Source organism: Anolis sagrei, chromosome 2, assembly GCF_037176765.1.
Source record: "Anolis sagrei isolate rAnoSag1 chromosome 2, rAnoSag1.mat, whole genome shotgun sequence".
Classification (NCBI taxonomy): Eukaryota; Metazoa; Chordata; class Lepidosauria; order Squamata; family Dactyloidae; genus Anolis; species Anolis sagrei.
In genome coordinates this window covers 82,504,589-82,522,068 of record NC_090022.1, presented here as the reverse complement: position 1 = coordinate 82,522,068, position 17,480 = coordinate 82,504,589, and the positions used below count along the sequence as shown (strand labels likewise).

The 17,480-nt window shown below is 39.2% G+C and overlaps 1 protein-coding gene across 2 annotated transcripts in view; it reads right to left on the bottom strand.

The window, feature by feature from the left end:
• Positions 1 to 17,480, bottom strand: part of LOC132768984 (LON peptidase N-terminal domain and RING finger protein 1-like) — a 53,388-nt gene that overhangs the window by 29,173 nt on the left and 6,735 nt on the right. For both annotated transcript variants that reach the window (XM_067463665.1, XM_060765507.2), the window contains exon 2: positions 3,613 to 3,731. In XM_067463665.1, coding sequence (XP_067319766.1) covers positions 3,613 to 3,731 — 119 coding nt within the window. The remainder of the gene's footprint in view (positions 1 to 3,612; positions 3,732 to 17,480) is intronic.

The window sequence follows — 17,480 nt, the reverse complement described above, 5'->3', positions numbered from 1 at the left end:
CTGCTGACAGGTCTATGGAGACAGTTCCTGTAATCTGCTGCCTTTCAAAACCATCTTCTATGTGCCGAGTCAGGTTCCACACTTGTGATGTGCAGCTTTTGCCTTTTCTGAAGCTAATTTGCTGTGGAATCATAAATGGGTCTATTTTTTCCATAATTCTATGCAAAAAGTCTCTCCAGAACTTTGTAAAGATGGAATTTGTAGTCTGGTGAGACATCAGTATTCAATGGCAAAAAAGGCGCAAGACCTTGTCAAACTACACCCCCCCCCCCCCCCAGGATGCCATAGCATTGAACCAAGACAATTAAAGTGGATTTATTCTATAGCAAGGTTGTCTTTTCCATCACTGGTAGCTTTGGTGTTCTAATAATTGTTTTCAAAGAAGAAATTCTAAGCAGGCTGCAACTGTATTGCATACCTTTTTTGGCCAAATTACAAAGAGTACACTTTTTGCCACTCCACATTATATTCAGCAGCAAATACTTTTTTGGTTTCAGGGTTTTGAAAATTGAAGTGCACATCAGATTTGATGGTGCATTAGACTCAAGTAAACACAAGCAAGACTCCCAATTTTAATACACATGAATAACCTCTTGGTGACATTCTATCAGATAAAGCAAACAGAGAAACCCATTTTCAAGTACCAAATTCCTCATTCTTTGTACCAGTGGCATTTCCCCCATCCAAAAAAAGAAATTGGGAGTCTTGCTTTTAGTGTAGTCTGTAAGTTGTGTATTGTTTATATGTTGTTGAAATGGATTTTGTAACTGTCTTTTATGTGTACTGTACACCGCCATGAGTCGCCCTTATGGGCTGAGAATGGCGGTTAATAAGTGCATTAAATAAATAAATAAAATAAATAAATTTTACAGCAACTGTGTGGGGTTGTTTATTGCTCCTTTCCTTGCAGGCATTTGAAATTCTCTCCTGAGATTCCCATTTTTAAAAACTATTATAAAGAGAAACAATCAAATCAAGGACATCCACCTGAGTTTATGCTATTAATTCCTATGTGCTCACAACACAAACTGGGGATTATCTTTCTAGCCTTTTCATGTATTTCCTGTTTTACTAATTTGCTGACACAAAAAGAATGAGATAGATAGAGTAAAAGACTGTGTAAGACAGGAAGGCGGACAAGTTGGGACTATTTTTTTTTAACCTAATGAAATTGTTAAGGCACAGCAAGCTTAATGAGAACTGACAGATGAACCAATTAGCTTAAAGCTATGTTTATATTCTATACCTGAAACCAAACCCTTCATTGATGGATTTGGTTAGTGTGTTTCCTCAACAAGATCCACCCAACAAAATCATCAGGACAACGTCCAAGTTTAGGATTACCAGAGAACAGCTGATCCACTGCTACAGGGCAAAGTACTGCTGTTCAAGAAGGAGCTTCCCTGTACTGAATGAACACAGTTGCTCCTGATCTTCTGTGCCAGAACTCTACTTCCTTTTGGATATCCTCTGGCAATTTGTAAGACAACAGAGAGGAGAGATTCTTTGGATGACATACTTTATATGATCATGTATAAGTCTACAAATCAGAGACAAAAAATGGATCTAGGAAGCCTGCACTTATCCATGGGTCAATGTAAATACTGTATCTTAACTGTTATCAAAAATAGGAATGGTCTACTTCTCTGAGATGAGTAGCAAAATGTGAGAGCTTAGCCTAGAAGAACCTAAAATATTGCGTCCAATATTGCGTCCGCTAAGAACCGTCCAGCTGAGCTCTTTCGAGTTGTCAGAAGCCTGTTAAATCCCACCGTTCTGGATGGGAACTCTGACAACTCGACAGCTCGCTGTGAAGCATTTGTCCAGTTCTTTGCAGACAAAGTTGCTTTGATCCGTTCCGACTTGGACACCATGTTAACGGCAGTCTCTGAGGATGTAACACGAGCACCTGCTTGTCCCATTTTGATGGATTCATTTCAATTGGTGAAACCCGAGGATGTGGACATGATACTTAGAGGAATGAGGCCAACCATGTGCATCCTAGACCCCTGTCCATCCTGGTGTCTAAAGGAGGCCAGAGGGGGATTGGCCAAGTGGGTGAAGGTGGTGGTGCTCAATCTCAATTTCTAAATATTGATGTTTCATAATCTTTTGTGTCCTCCTTTCTTCCATTCTGATATCCAGCAACACCAACTATTCTTGGTTCTTTACTTCAAATCCTAGGAGTCTCAGCCAGTATGGATTTTTATTTATTTGTAGTCTTTATACCTAGTTCTTTAGCCTGAAAGCAACTTTCAGGACACAGACTCTGCAGACTCATAATCTGAGTCTGCAGACTCATAATCTGAAATTTAAGGCATGACACTGAAGTAGTAAGTGATGGAAAGGGAGAAGGGGGAAAATAAATTCAGTGCTTATACTTTTTTAATATAGCAAAATGCTATTGGGCTTATAAATTCCATTCTTAAATTCAACAAGATAGCATGGGTGATATATATGATTCAAATATCTGTTTTTGTTGGTGGGAGAAAGAAACTAAGATATTTTCTTTTTCAGTTACTTCCTTTCTTCATATCTGTATTGTGTCTCAACAAATCAGGTAGTCCAAAAATTTTCTGTCTCCATCTGAAACGTGTTTTCCTGGAACATGTAGGTTTGTTCTAGACTTGTCATTTGCTTCAAGTTGTCATTCACTGGTTGCTCAATCCAACTGTGAATTGCAGAAAAAGAGCTCTTGTGCAATTAGAAATTGGAAGAGAGGTTTCTCAACAGCACTTGCATGCAGCAGTTGGCAGCAACGGCAAGCCCAAAATTTTCTCCAATCTTTCATTACAGAAGACTCTCATACACACATCAATAGGTACAAAAAAACATTTTAGGGAATCATTTCATGGACCTTAAAAAAAGAGGGGAAATAACAAGAAAACCTTGGAACCTTGAAACCAAAGATATCACCCAATGAAACTCAAACCCTCACAATTGAGACAGAAGGATAATTTCTTTATGTTAGTTTAAGAGGTTTTATAGTTTAAACACTATTGATTTGTGGAGAAAGCTATCTGAAAACTTGGCTCTTCTGATGTGCCTTTGAAGAGTGACCACAAATCTCATTTCTGTCTGTTCTATCCACAGTGTTGTCCTCATGATGCACTTTCCCCCATCCTAAATGAAGGCCCAATCTCACTGTTTGTCCTTTCTGGACTCCTCCCTCACAAATACACTTTTTACTCCTGTCTCATCCAGGATTTTATCATTTTGGCCTGTGCATTTGGCCCACCCATTGTGTTTGACTTATTTTTGTTGTTTTGCACTATTTATTTTATCTTATTTATCTTATTGTGTTTTATTGTGTTTTTATATTTTTTTATTTTGCTTTATTGCATCTTCAGGCTTGGTCTCATGTTAGTCACCTCGAGTCCCCTCTGGGGAGATGAAGGAGGGGTATAAATAAAGTTTAATTATTATTATTATTATTATCATCAATTAATTAATTAAGTGAATAACTTCTCCAGATATAATAACCTGATCGGTTGGGGACAGTATTTCACATATCCAATCTTTGACAAACCCCAGTTCCATCTCATACTTTAGGTATTAACTGGCAAAAATAAGAATTTCCCCTGCATCACAATGTAAGTGCTGCACACTCACCTCACACATTTCTGGCTCTTGCCTGCATAGCACCTCTAAATCCTCCAAAGCCTCTGGGTATTGCTGTAAAGCTACATAGGCCTCTGATCGCCACAGCCTTAGCACGGGGTCATCTACATCTACAGAAAGAAATAGAAAGCATCAGAACCATGGTTCAAAAATCAGTAACACATGAAACATGTAAGCCTAGCAATATTATTTGTTTCGACTAGAGTGGATCCCGCTCTGAAGAGAAAAACAGACACCAGGAGCAGAATTATGTGGTATGATGACCCAGCCTGGTATTGAGAGCAGTGGCACTGACAACAGAGTACCTATGATTTTGGAAATATTGGCTGGAATCCTGTTGGTTAGTCATAACTAGAGAAGACCCATTCATTGGTAAGTCAATGGGATTTACATTGGTAAATTCAATTAATTCAATGGATCAATTTTAGGGAAGACTACTAACAGAATGAAGGCTGTTGTATTTTTAAACTACCTGGTTGGTGGCAAGGGAAGCTATAGGATGCTTGGAGTTATAATCCAAACAGAAATTCTTCCAACCCCTACCTATGCAAAAATACACATATAACAGAAGCCATTAATTGGGGCATGCCCCTGGAACACAGTAGGCCCCACCTTCACTGACCATATAATACATTTAGAAGCTAGCTTCAAACAGAGGCAGTCAGACAATAAACTTCCACAAAAGTGTGCGAAAGAAAGCCCTTAATGCACCTCATGGGTCTGTGGTTTATATAATCACCATCAGGGTCTCAAACTGGTTCCAGGATTTCTTATGTAATCATCTGCATAACTAAACCCCTTTTTCAATACCATATGAAATTGCATTAAATGGTCAGTATAGATGGAGTCTACATGTTGTGCTATAGCTTCTGTTTATCATTTTTAAGAGAAGATTCAATGAAATAAAATGGCATAAAATAGGATTTTCCTTCTGTGTGTATTCTTGTTCATTTCCATGGCAGTACCTCTACCCAGAATTTAATTACTGGTTGATTATTTATCTATTTGGTTTATTACTTATTTATACAATTAACATCCTGCCTTTCTACTACCAAAGGATCCAAGTCAGCTTACAAATTTAAATGTGAACATGACTGTCTTGAGTTCAGTCCAGAAATTCACTGGGTGACCCTGTAATTCTGACCTATCTCACAAAAGCTGGGAAGACCAGAAAATGCTGAGATGCAATTATGCCACCTTGAGTGCATTAAAGGAAATAAATGTGAATTGTAAAGGCAAACCCAGTAGGCTCTACAAAGAACTATGCAAAGATGCAAAGAACTTTGCTCCTAAACCAAATCCTAAATCCTAACATCTCCAGAATCCATGCAACATAATTGCAGTTTCCTTCCAGTATCCCACTGCAGGATCTTACTGCACAAGTAGCTGACATATGATCATTTTAAAAAGAAAATCCTTAAGATGTGGTAGGAAGGAAGCTAGGTGATAAGTTCAGCACTTGGAATCTCAAGACTATACATGGAACAGCCCTAATTAATTCAAAATGCAAATTAAAGGTATATAACTAATTCATTTCTGTGGTTATATACATATTCTCTGTTGCTTGGGTGATTTAATGTACTACCTACATTATTTAAATGTTACCTCCTGCCATTTTTAAAATTGTTTCCAGTTTGTCTGGCTTGTTTTTCATACATTTGTTTTTCATTTGTTTTAAAGTCGTCTCCCCAGGGTTCTCCCTGGAAGGTAGAATATGAATGCATTACATATTTTACCATTTAAAATACACCAGCTCTGCCCATGGTACTTTTCTGATCATTAAGCTTTCAAATAGCTCCACAGGAAGGTTAATAATACAATCCTTTGCTGTGTACTCAAATAAGTTCCCCTGAGTACAATGGGGCTTACTCACAGGTTAACGTTTAGGAGTAGAACTTACATGATTCTACATGGTGTACTTGTGGTGATCAAGACAGAAATGACGACTATGGTATAAACAAGTAAGACTCAGTGAGTTTTACAGAATGGGTTATATACAATGGTAATACACAATACATAACCTTTTATTTCTGTAACTATTAAGTGACCCTGCAATTTGATGTTGCAATGTGGAGTCCTTTCTATTCAGTATGGGTACCCTTTCGTCTTTGATTTTTTTCCCCTTCTCAACCATTACCAGCACCCTGTGTTCTCTGAGCTTCATGGTTGTTATGTGCTTTCAGGTCCACACATACATCCCTATCATTGGGGTTTCTTGCCAGTCCTCACAGGGCTATTCACAGGAAAGAGTGATATTTTAAATTAGAGCTTTTGCTTCTGCAAATCCCAGGCTTTTTCTAAGGCCTCATCTACATGGACCATTTAATGCAGTTTTAAACCAGCATTGTAGAAAGTGGTTTTGTGGTGTAGGTGATTGTATAGGAAATCCTGGAACCAATTTGAGACCTGGGTGTGATTACACAAACCACAGATGTGCCTTAAGGGCTTTCCTTTGCACTCTTTAGTGGAAGTTCATTGTTTGACCACAGCAGTATGAAGCTAGCTAGATAGCTTTAACTGCATTACATGGCCAGTGTATATGGGCCTAAGTATCTGTTATTCCAAATGGAAAAGACGCTATCATAAGGCACCAGCAATACTTCACCTGTGCATAAGGGATGCTGTTTAGGCCAAGTAAAGATAATAATTCAGGGAATTTTGATTGCTAGAAGGATCCCCATCATGATTCAGATTGATTCAGATTGGTGGTTCAGATTGAGGTCACATTTGTTTCAGACAGATTTGAATCCAAATCAAGATTCAGACATCTCACATTAACCTGTGCTGAAAAACCAGAACAGCAACAGTACTTCAGTTTTTATTGAGAAGGGGCATAATAATAATCATTACATAACAGTTGCAGTCCCATTTCTGAGGTCCCAGTTTCAGTATTTCTGTTTTCCTCGCATAATAGTTGCACCCTTGATTTACCAGTGTAAACCTCCATCTGCTCAACCATTCACATACCCGCACAAAGACACACTTGCCTGCTTCAATCACACCCCCATCCGCTTGCCCATCCATTCCCCTGTCCAAATACCAACCAACTCACACAAGCACTCTCTTATTTGCCTATTCATTTGCTGACCATTGCTTTGCAAGAATGCCACTTCGCATTGGGGGGGGGGGGGGGTCAGTAAATGGATGGGCAACCAAGTGATTGTGTGAGAAAGTGTGTGCACGAGTGTATGGGTGAGTGATTGGGAGGGTGGTGAGAACCCTTGCACTCATGCACACACTTCAGCCACCCTCCTAAAGTCAGTGGGAGAGAGGTTGGAAATGATGTGCACATGGGTCATTAAGAGTTAGAGCCTTATCATGGATGGCATTGTTGTGAAAAGCTTTAAAAGAGCTGGCATTTCTAATGCATTGAATGGATCAGAAGATGATGCACCGAGGGAGAATGATAGCGAGGAAAAAACATTTGCCATGAGCAGTGCTGAAAACAGCACTTCAGATTCTAACAACAATGACAGTGGTGTGGAGTCATCTGACAAAAAAGATTAAAATGTTTAACTATGTAAATTTGTTTCCTGAGCACTCCTGTAATCAAGTTGTTTTCAACATCACTTTATTTTTTTAAAAATACTGTTTCAGAAGAAAAAAATGTGTTTTTTTCTCTTGCATAATAGTCACACACCCTTGTCATTTTAATTATCTGCATTTAATTTAATATGTATTTGTATTTCACTTTGTATTTTATGGCATCAAATGGCCACCATTTATGTTATAAGCTGCCCTGACTCCCCAAAGGGAGATGAGACTGGGTATAAAAAAAGTTGACTTGACTTGACTTTTTAAAAAAGTGTTACTATTAGGTGATGAAATACACGGTCAAAGCTTGCATCCCCAAAATATTTGTGAAACTGTGAAACATGCTTTTTTACACTTTTGTGCAAGAGCCCCTAAGAATATCTCCTAAATTTAAAGTACAGCTACACTAAAAATTAGAATTAAACAACAGAGACAATAAAATTAGATAAAGTCTAGTCAACTCTGCACATTCACAGGGGTTAGGGGAACAGGACTCCCCTGAAAGTTAAAAAAACCCACAAAGACACAGCTTTTTTTAACCTGAAAGAATGCCTCTCTAGAAATTTCTTGGTCTTCCAAGAAATTTGGTCTTCTATGGTTAACTTCTGCTAGAAAATGACCACAGAATTGCACTTGAAAACCTAGAGAAACCTAGGGAAGTGTTCTCTAGATCTTCCAGCATAACAACAGGCTGCTTAATGATAGAGCCACACTGGAGGATCTAGAGATTCCCAAAGAAAACATTTTCATAAAATCTGTGAGAAATCAAATCCACAGAAGTCAAAACCACAAATGTAGAGGGAATGTGTAGTCCTGCACTGAGAACCAATGTGGTGGACACTGTGTGGTCAGGCAGGCAGAAAACTGCTGCAACCCTCTAAAGCAGTAGTGTCAAACTTGTGGCACTCCAAGTGTTTTCAACTTCTGCTCTCAGAATTCCTTGGCATTAGACAAGTTGCCTAGGGCTTCTGGGAGCTGGAGGTCCAAACACTTCTGCTCTAAAGCTACGAAAAGAACAGACCACTGCAGAAAAATAAGTGACCACATGCACTTTAGCAACCTTCTCACCCCCTGTTCCATCACTAAAGAGTATCAGGAAGATTCTGACCTAGGCTACAAACTAGAGCAAAGACCCAGCAAAATTAAAGGTCCCTTCATCTCCATCACCCTCAATCTTCTCTCAAACTTTCACAGGTAAGGCATTTCCTTTTTTAATGTACCATGGAATTCATCCAAGTTGCTTTGGACTAAACATATCTGCTCCAGGTCCAAACTATTTGGAAGAGGTCCAGATAGATTCGAAGTGGACCAATTTTCTCTGGAATTCAGCAGTGTAGGAACATGAATCACAACTAGTAGCTCACACGATAGCACTGGTATCCCACTAGGATAAGAGGATAACCAGCTCGAATAAAAGATCATGATCTACATCATTCAGCACCTTCTTTAACCAAAGCAATTAAACTTCACTTAGAATAAAATATTCCTCATACCTTTCCTTTTGTACTGATTCATGCCAATTTTCTTCCTTTCCCCCCAAACCCTGACTTATGCAACATGGTGTTGTGCAGTTCAGCAGAATCTGACACTGTCTATCAGCTCTGCTTACATCTAGACAGGCCCTGCTATGTTTTGGGCCAGAAAGACATGGTGGGGGTGCTAAAATCATTGATCTATGAGGCATCCCAGGGCTGTAAATGGAGCCCTCCATCTTACCCCATCTTGTAAATCTCCACAATATAAAAGGCACGCAGCTGTATTTGCTGTAGTGATTCACCTATCAGTACTGCAGTGGTGATTCACCTACCAGCACTGCAGAAAAGTGATTACACAACAACAGTTTCCATTGCAGAGATGTTGAGAGAATGTGGAACACAGAGCAGCCTGTATTCAGTGTGCTAAAGGAGACATTCTTCACTGACATAAAACAGCTAAATACTGGCCCCTGTGTCTATCTTTACAGTCAGACACATTCAACTTGTTCCACTAAATAAAGTTCACTGAAATAGTCTTTCATTTAAAATTCCACACAATAAACTCTTCAGGGCAAATCATATCATAGAATGATGTAAAAATGTAGACTTGATGGTCATTTGGCTGTCTGTACTTTAAGAACACAAAGTAACAACTCCTTCACACATCAGTGCATCAACAATGAGGTTCTAATGTATATTCTGTAAACTCTGGTCTCTGCCACAGACCTCATATGTAGAAGCAACATATAACAAACTTAAGTGATATTCATCATATACATAAGATGGAGGCAAAGCTTGGAAATGCTGACTGGAAATGAATTGATTTATGTTAAGTTCTGACCAGTAGTGTTTTTGGATAAGACTTTTTTTGCTTCACACTGTCATTCACAAACTTTCATCAGTCAGTTGTCCGGATGTTGTCTTCATACTATCCCATCCTCATCCTATCCCTTCCTTCATCCTATCTTATCCTCATCCTCAAAACACACGCATGTTCTCCTTCCACCTTGTTTCTTGTTATGTGCTTCAAGTAATTTAACACTTACAGCAATCAATCTTGACATGATTTCTTCAGAGCGGTTTTATCAATCCCGTTGTCTGAGGCTGAGAGAGTGACTTGCCAGAGGTTACCAACTGGGTTTCAGTTGCAAAGCAGAAATACAAATCTTGGTCTCCAGAGTCCTAGTCCAAACTACTACACCACAATGGTTCTTTTTTCTTACCAAAAATAAGAGAGAACGTGTTAAAAAAGTTAAGACCAAATAGCTATACCTTATACCTTTCACTGGTAGCAAGAGGAACCCCTCACCTAGGAGCAACAAAACCACACAATGGGTGGCAAAAGGGCACACGAGTTCAAAATTCACCATTATGCCTCATTGGGCAACACCTTCTTTAACCAATGCAATTAAACTTTACTGAGAATAAAATGTTCCCCATACCTCATTGGACTGCAAGTCCAGTGTAGGTCAACCTATGACCATCACGGCCAGAAATAAAAACAGGGCGTGAAAAGCTGAGGAAGGAACTGTTGCTGGAAAGGTTGCAGTGTGAAGAGGAATCCATTAAATAGATCCAATGAAACTATTGATCCCACATATGCAAGATACAAGCTCCCTGTTGAAAATTGTGCCAGAGGCAAGATCGCTGATTGAAAATGCCATTGTTCTTGCAGTAGCTCTCTTCAGAAAGATATGGGGAAATGGAAATAATGAGAACAATCCTTATTCTCTCTTTCCTCCCCACTCATCCACTACGGCCCTCCCCCAAGTGCTTGCTAAGCTCATGAAAATGGATACAGTATGCTCTGACAGTGAGAAACAAGCATGGTATTGAAAACTGGTAGAAAATAGATGACAAAGGAGAAGACCATTACAGAAAGAGCAAAAGCTTTGTCTTAGTATTACTACTTTGTTCAACTGTGCTGAGCTATCTTCAAAGATCAGAAGTCTATGGTTCCTGAATATTTTAGCCATCTATGGCTTCTGATCATGCAAAATGTCTTCTAATTGAATATGCTGTAGATTTTTAGTGCAATTAATATCATATTTACTATTTATTCTGCCTTATAAAGAATTCATAAAATAAAATCCAAACAAACAAACTCATAGTACTGCTGCATCTTCTATTTTCCTCTTCAGATATGGAATTCAAGCTCCCTGGGAACATGTCTGTGAGAAAATGGGTCAGTATGACCAGGTTAACCTCCAGAAGTTTCTCTATACATCAAGTGTCATCCTTGCCTTCTAGACATCTTAGATAACAAAAAAGAGACACTAGCTGAAGGAAGGGAACAATGAGTCCTTTAAAGTTTAGAGTGAAACTCAAAAACAGATTCAGTGCCCCATTGTGAATCAAAGGCTTCAGCCTCCACTGTCCAATGCAATCCTACAGATGACTGCAGGTTGTATCTGCAACATGCACTGGAATGCTCTGCCCTGAATTTGCTAGCTGGGAGCTGTCTATGTATCATGTCAAAAATAGGTATTTTCCAAAATGTGTTTCAGAATTTTTTTAATGTTGAGTACATCTAATGTAATCTGCTGCTTACAGTTAAACTAACTTGTCTGAACTGTCAGTGTTTGATATACAATATAACCCCCATATTCGCAGAACTGGTATTCAGTTTCATTCATCCATGTTTAACAAAATAGGTCCTCTATGCATTTTCTAGGTCCTCGAGCACAACTATGTATTCTTGGGCTATTCTTGATTTCAGGAAGGTTTGTCATTATCTGTGGCTTCATATATCCAGCACAGATATGGAAGGTCATACTGTATTCAACTGAAGTTCACACTGTGTTCTCTTATTAGCACTGTCTTGATAAAGACTGCATTGTACACAGTATTTGGGGGTCTCATAAGTATACACAGCCTTAGATGAAAAGACTGCAAAATCCTTTACTACTGAGCTCTACCCAGGTCACTTTTTAACAGCATACTGCCCAAAATATCTTTTACCTGCAATTCCAAAGAGCTGCTTTCAACAATTATAAAGAATACCAGAAATGATGGATTACAGTTGCATAGCTTTTGGATGGAACATGTGCAACTCCACATGTTGTTGTACTACAAATCCCAGTATTCCTCACCACTGGTGAAGTTGCCTAGACCTGTTTGATACTGTTGCCCAAAATCCTCTGGAGAGCTACCTGTTGTCCCTGAAATAAAAAAAATAGTTCCAGGTTTGTTTGAGAAGTCCCAATCAAATAAGGTTCCATTCAAACAAGGACTTGGTAAGATTCCATGCAGATGAGGTCTAGGTAAGATCGTAATTTAAGCAAGTAATCAAACCAGGAGAAAAAAATCAAGCCTGGACCATTGCAGCAGATGTAAATGCTCATGCACACTTTGATCTTCAAGAAATAGAAGAGGTTCACATCTTTTATATAAATATATAAAAAAGAACAGAAACTTAGAAAGGTTACCATTTTGGATTACACAATCAGCTAGTCAGTGCATCCAGTGACCATGTTAATGGGAGGAATTCTGAAGTTCTAGTCTAAATATATCTTCTTTCCAAGTTCTGAAAATAACCTATGTTCATGTAATTATAGCAGAAACCTTCAGTTACCAGACAAAATGGCATTTCCGTGACTACTATAAAATGAGAAATGTTAGGCCCTTTATAAATGTGGGAACCCTCAAGTGTTTGCTCAAGGCTGTATCCGAGAATGCCATGTAGGCAAGCATTTAAAAGGAAAAGAACCTCTCTTAGATGTAAGGCAAACAACATCACAAAAATTGTGACATTCAAAGACCTAAATTCTTAAAGGAGTGCCCCTTCCTACATTTATTTATTTAGAAGTTTTATATACCGGTCTTCTCACCTCCAAGGAGGGACTCAGGCCGGTTCACAACATGTGTTCATATACAGTAATATACAAAACAGCACAATGCATCATCATTATACATTAAAATATCAGTACAATAAAAACATCATCATCACATTACACAAGCTAAGTCGTCAGTACAGTCATAATTCGTCGCCCTCCTTCCACGTGGACAAGGGTTATTGACTCAATCCTGAGATGCCATATGCCAAAGCCAAGTTTTTATTAGCTTCCTAAAGGTCAGGAGGGAAGGCGCAGATCTAATCTCTAGTGGGAGGGAGTTCCAAAGCCAAGGGGCCACCACCGAGAAGGCCCTGTCATACGACAGCCCATGAATTGGGGGCCAGTATTCTTCATCAGCTTCTTAGGTAAGTATTCCTAAGTAAGCAGACTCTCCAGGCCTTACCTTCTCCCTCAAATCTGATGGAAACAAATTATGCCCAGTGAAGTAGGTTGAGGGCAGAGTTACAATTGCAGTCATAACACCACAATCATGACTCAGTAGCAATACAGAACACAATTACAAATGAATACATTTAAGTAAATAGACCAAATAACTGATACGGGCTGAGGTCTGCATGAGGTGTCCCCTTTCGTGCCCTACCAGTGGAAGCAACACAATGTGAGAGAACATGGAGTTGTCTCCTTTGTAGTGGCATTTCCATTGTGGATTACCATCCTCTTAGATATCCAATTGGTTTCTTTCTAATGTCAAGCCAAAACATGACCTTTGGGCCCTAAAGTAAATGTGTATGTATATTTGTTGTATCCCTTTAAACCATTTCTGACATATGGTAACCCTAAGATGACACCTATCAGAGGGCTTTCTTGCAATGGTTTGTTCAGAGGTGTGTATGTGTGACTTTCCCAAAGGAATCCAGTGGCTTTCCATGGCCAAGTGGGGATTTGAACCAAGATTGCTTAGTGATCTAGTCCAACAGTCAAACCACTACACCACAATGGCTCTCAAGGAACATATATATATGTACATGCCTTTAAACTGTTGTTGCCTTTTATGCAGTTTTAATTGCAAACCTGTTTAAAGTTGTTTTATCCTTATATTCTTTACACATAATTGTTTTATTTATTTATAACCCATCTAAAATCACTGCACCTAAGACTATTTAATGAGATGAATCAACTTGTTTTTTCTTAATATTCCAGGGACCAACACAATATTTCTGCCCATTTGATACAAATGTTCCTGTCTGTTCTGGATACATGCAGAAACCAGCAAAATGACTCACAGAGCAGCACTAGCCCATAGACCTCCATTTTGAGCAGGACTGATTTAGAGTTTATATACAGCAAAATGATTCTCACAATATTGTCACCAAATGACTACACAAATCATTATACAGAAATTGGTTTGATGTAGTTGGCAAGCTTAGATCGGGGAATCTTGGGTTCAGATTCCCAGCTCATGTTTGCCACTTCAATAAACTTTATACAGACAGTAATGAATACTGTTCACTTGAATCATTAGTTTGCCAAAAGCATTTGCAAAAGTCCCTTGGCGATGTAAATGGAGTGCTGCATAGTTGTCACTCAGCAGACCTGTTTACATTGATGCAGTGGCTGCTAATGTCTTTTAAAATATTAAATATGCAAGAGGAAACCATTTGTGGGGATTACAAACAAAACCCTGACAATCAAACTGTTCCCAGTATCTCTTTCCCTGTGTGTATAAATGTGCATATCTTTTCAGATAATTCCTAATTCATGGCAAATATCCCAGGGTTTTCTTAGCAAGAGTTAGAGGAGGTTTACATTGCCCTCCTTTGAGGCTGAGAAGGTGAGACTTGCCCAAGATCACCCAGTATATCTCTATCATCAAGCAGGAATTCAAATGCCTGAATACACTATACCACACTTGATCTCATGCTTATAAACTGCATTCCCCCAAATAGCCTTACAAACCATGAAAAAAAGAGTACTTAACATCACAATCCTTCCTGCCTCTATCTGGGTATAATTTGATTTAAACAGGACTGCAACCACTGTAGTGCATGATGAATTACCTCTATTATATCTAAATTTATTTGAAGCCGGTTGATGACTCTGGAGCTACCTCAAGGATTACAAGAAATTGGCTTGTTGAGTTTTACACCATAGAACTGGTGCGTAGATTTTGATTTCTAATCTTAGATTGATACATCTGTTTAATTTCAGTTCCCTCACCTCAAATGTTTCAGGTTCTTTCTGAAGAATTATGTTCCACTGACAAGGAGATGTGCAGATTTTCTTAAGTTTGTGTCAAAAGCCAAAATGAAAATATTACCCACCTCCAGTAGTCATGTCACAAATATTCAAAGTGAACAATTTGACTCAATGCATGTTGACACAGTGGTAGACTCTACTGAATTCCATGGGATTTAATCCCATGGAAATGTATATATGTTAGAATAGAGTGTAAAGTAAAAAATGATGCCAAAGACTTGCTTTTTCTTCAAATTAGTAACATTTTAAAGGTTGCCAAATTAGAACATTAAAAACATATTTGTCTTTGGGGAAACACTGGTGGTTGCGGGACTATTAGAATCTTGGACAAAACAAATAATATAGCTGTTTTAACCGTACACATTTAAATTAACATAGATGCTTCTCTTCTTTTTTTAGTTCCTTGGGAGGACTAAATCTTTAGTGCCTTAGGGAGAACTAAATCTTCTTGTGGTAACAGAAAACAAAAGCAGTAACAGGAGGAAATTATAAAGTGAAGATAAACAGAATAGGGGCAACTAGTAAAACAAGGACGAGTTTCATAAGTTTCGGATGAGGCTGCTATAGCACTTTGTCCAATTTTGTATTATGGCAAGACACCAAGGAGTACATTATCAAACAGACAGTATTATAAGGTACATTGTATTTGCTTTCCCTGAGGAACTCTCCACAGTACCATACTAGCAGCTAGGCATGTGCATGAAATTCATTCCAACCATTCTTTCGTGTCTTCCATTTCTTTGAAAGCAGAAAAAAAGAAGCCTCCCCCACACACCAAAATCTGCTCAACACGAAAGCCTACTTTCATGTGCATCCGAACTTACCTCCTTGACTTGGAAAAAGACAATGTGTGTGGCAGGGCATTCAGGCAGGAAAGCCCGGAGCTCGGCTACAAGCACACTGTGGACCTGCCTGCATGCCCCACCATAGAGTGTGGCTGGGCATGTGTGGCAGTGGTTGCAGGCAGGCAGGCCCAGAGAATGCCTGCAGCTGAGCTCCTCTTACTCTAGAGTAAGAGGGGCTTGGTCGCAGGCATTGGCAGGCATGCATACTTTCTGGGCCTGGCTGCACACCCCACCACACATGCACTCTCTTCCCAAGGACAGCTTGTGCATGGCAGTGTGAGCAGGCAGGCCCAGAAATTGTGCTTGCCTGCCAGTGCCTACTACAAGTGCCTCTTACTCTAAAAGTAGAAACAGCAGGTGCCAGGTAAGAAGAACACATGCTGGGAAAGGAAGCCAGTGGACGGGAAGCCCCCCCCCCCCCACACACACACACACTGGTCCAATTTTTGGGCCCCAATTTTGGCTTACAAAAAATGGATTGGTACCCACAATGAAATCTGGGACATGAAATGGAACAAGGTTTTCCCCCAAATGCACACGTCTACTAGCAGCATCATACACAGAAATCCAACACACAGATTTCAATCTATCATGAAGGTACCCTTGTGGAACTCCAGCCCTTCATGGCTGCAGATGGCACAAAGCCATTGTCAGGGGGGAAAGTGTGATTCGAAGTTGCTAGGTGAATTTAAGCCACTAGCAATTCAGTCTGCAAGTTGGCAGATGGAGAGAACATTTGTAACTCTGAGCTGTTTTCTCCTGCTCTAGACTAGAGTCTGTCAGCCTGTGCACAAATCTCAAGTTTCTCCTTGTCAGCATATGATTTCTGCATAAGGAATTTTTGGGATGAACACATTGTTCAGTGTTTTAAAGACTCTAGTGGGCTGTGACTTTTAAACATTATTGGATTCCACCTCCCATCAGCCTAATCAGCAGAGCCAAAGGTTAGGGACGACAGGGTTGGAGTACAGTGAGTGTGCGAAGTTCTCCACTGCTGGTTGCAAAATTAAATATCTTCAAGACATGATTTCTCCTTTATTCTGGTTTATGGCTGCAATAAAGAAAGATTTGATTTGATATCTCCCCTATGCAAAAGGGGAATACACTTGGGAATAAAAACCTTTAATAATAATAATAATAATAATAATAATAATAATAATAATACCTTTAATAAACATTTACTGAGCATTAGTTATTAATTTTATGCTGAACATTTATAATTAGTTACAGTAACAAAAATTGCAAATCCAGTCTGATCCAAACACACAGCCAGTGGCCAGGAATGACAGCTGAAGTTAAACAAATTTGTGGAATCGGAGGTTCATCACAAGTTCTCCTCTGAGTGCTGTTGAGTTAAAGGGGTGGTAGACTTACGAATCTGGTACACTGAGTTAACTGGGACCTACTCCAAAATAGGCATATACTGTAGTTAATCAATAAGCATACAGTTAATAATCTGTCAAAAGCAGCTTTTGAAAGTCAATAAAATGTTACAAAAATGTAACTTTAATCCACTTCCTTCCTCTCCCTCCTGCAACTCTAAAGTCCACCTATAGGCTGTCTTTGGGGAAGGACCCAAGCTAGATCTATATTACCCAGGATCCGATCCCAGATTATCTAGTTTGTATGAGTCTACACCGCCAAGTAATCTGAGATAAAAAATAATCTGGGATCAGCTCCTGGGATATAGGACAGTGCAGATCCAGCCTCAGTGACACTGCACCAGAAGGAGACAATTACACTGGATTTGGCAAGCATTTAAACCTGCTACCATAAATCAGAACATTTTAATCCCAATCCTGTCAATTGATTGGGACCCAAAAGAAACAACAGTGCTTTATCTAGGTCTCTTATTGTTTTTCAGAAGGAAATTCCTGCTTCTCTAGATTATCCTATATACTACTGTATCTAGAAACTTTAGTCAATCAACCCAATGGCTCAATTTGGGTCAA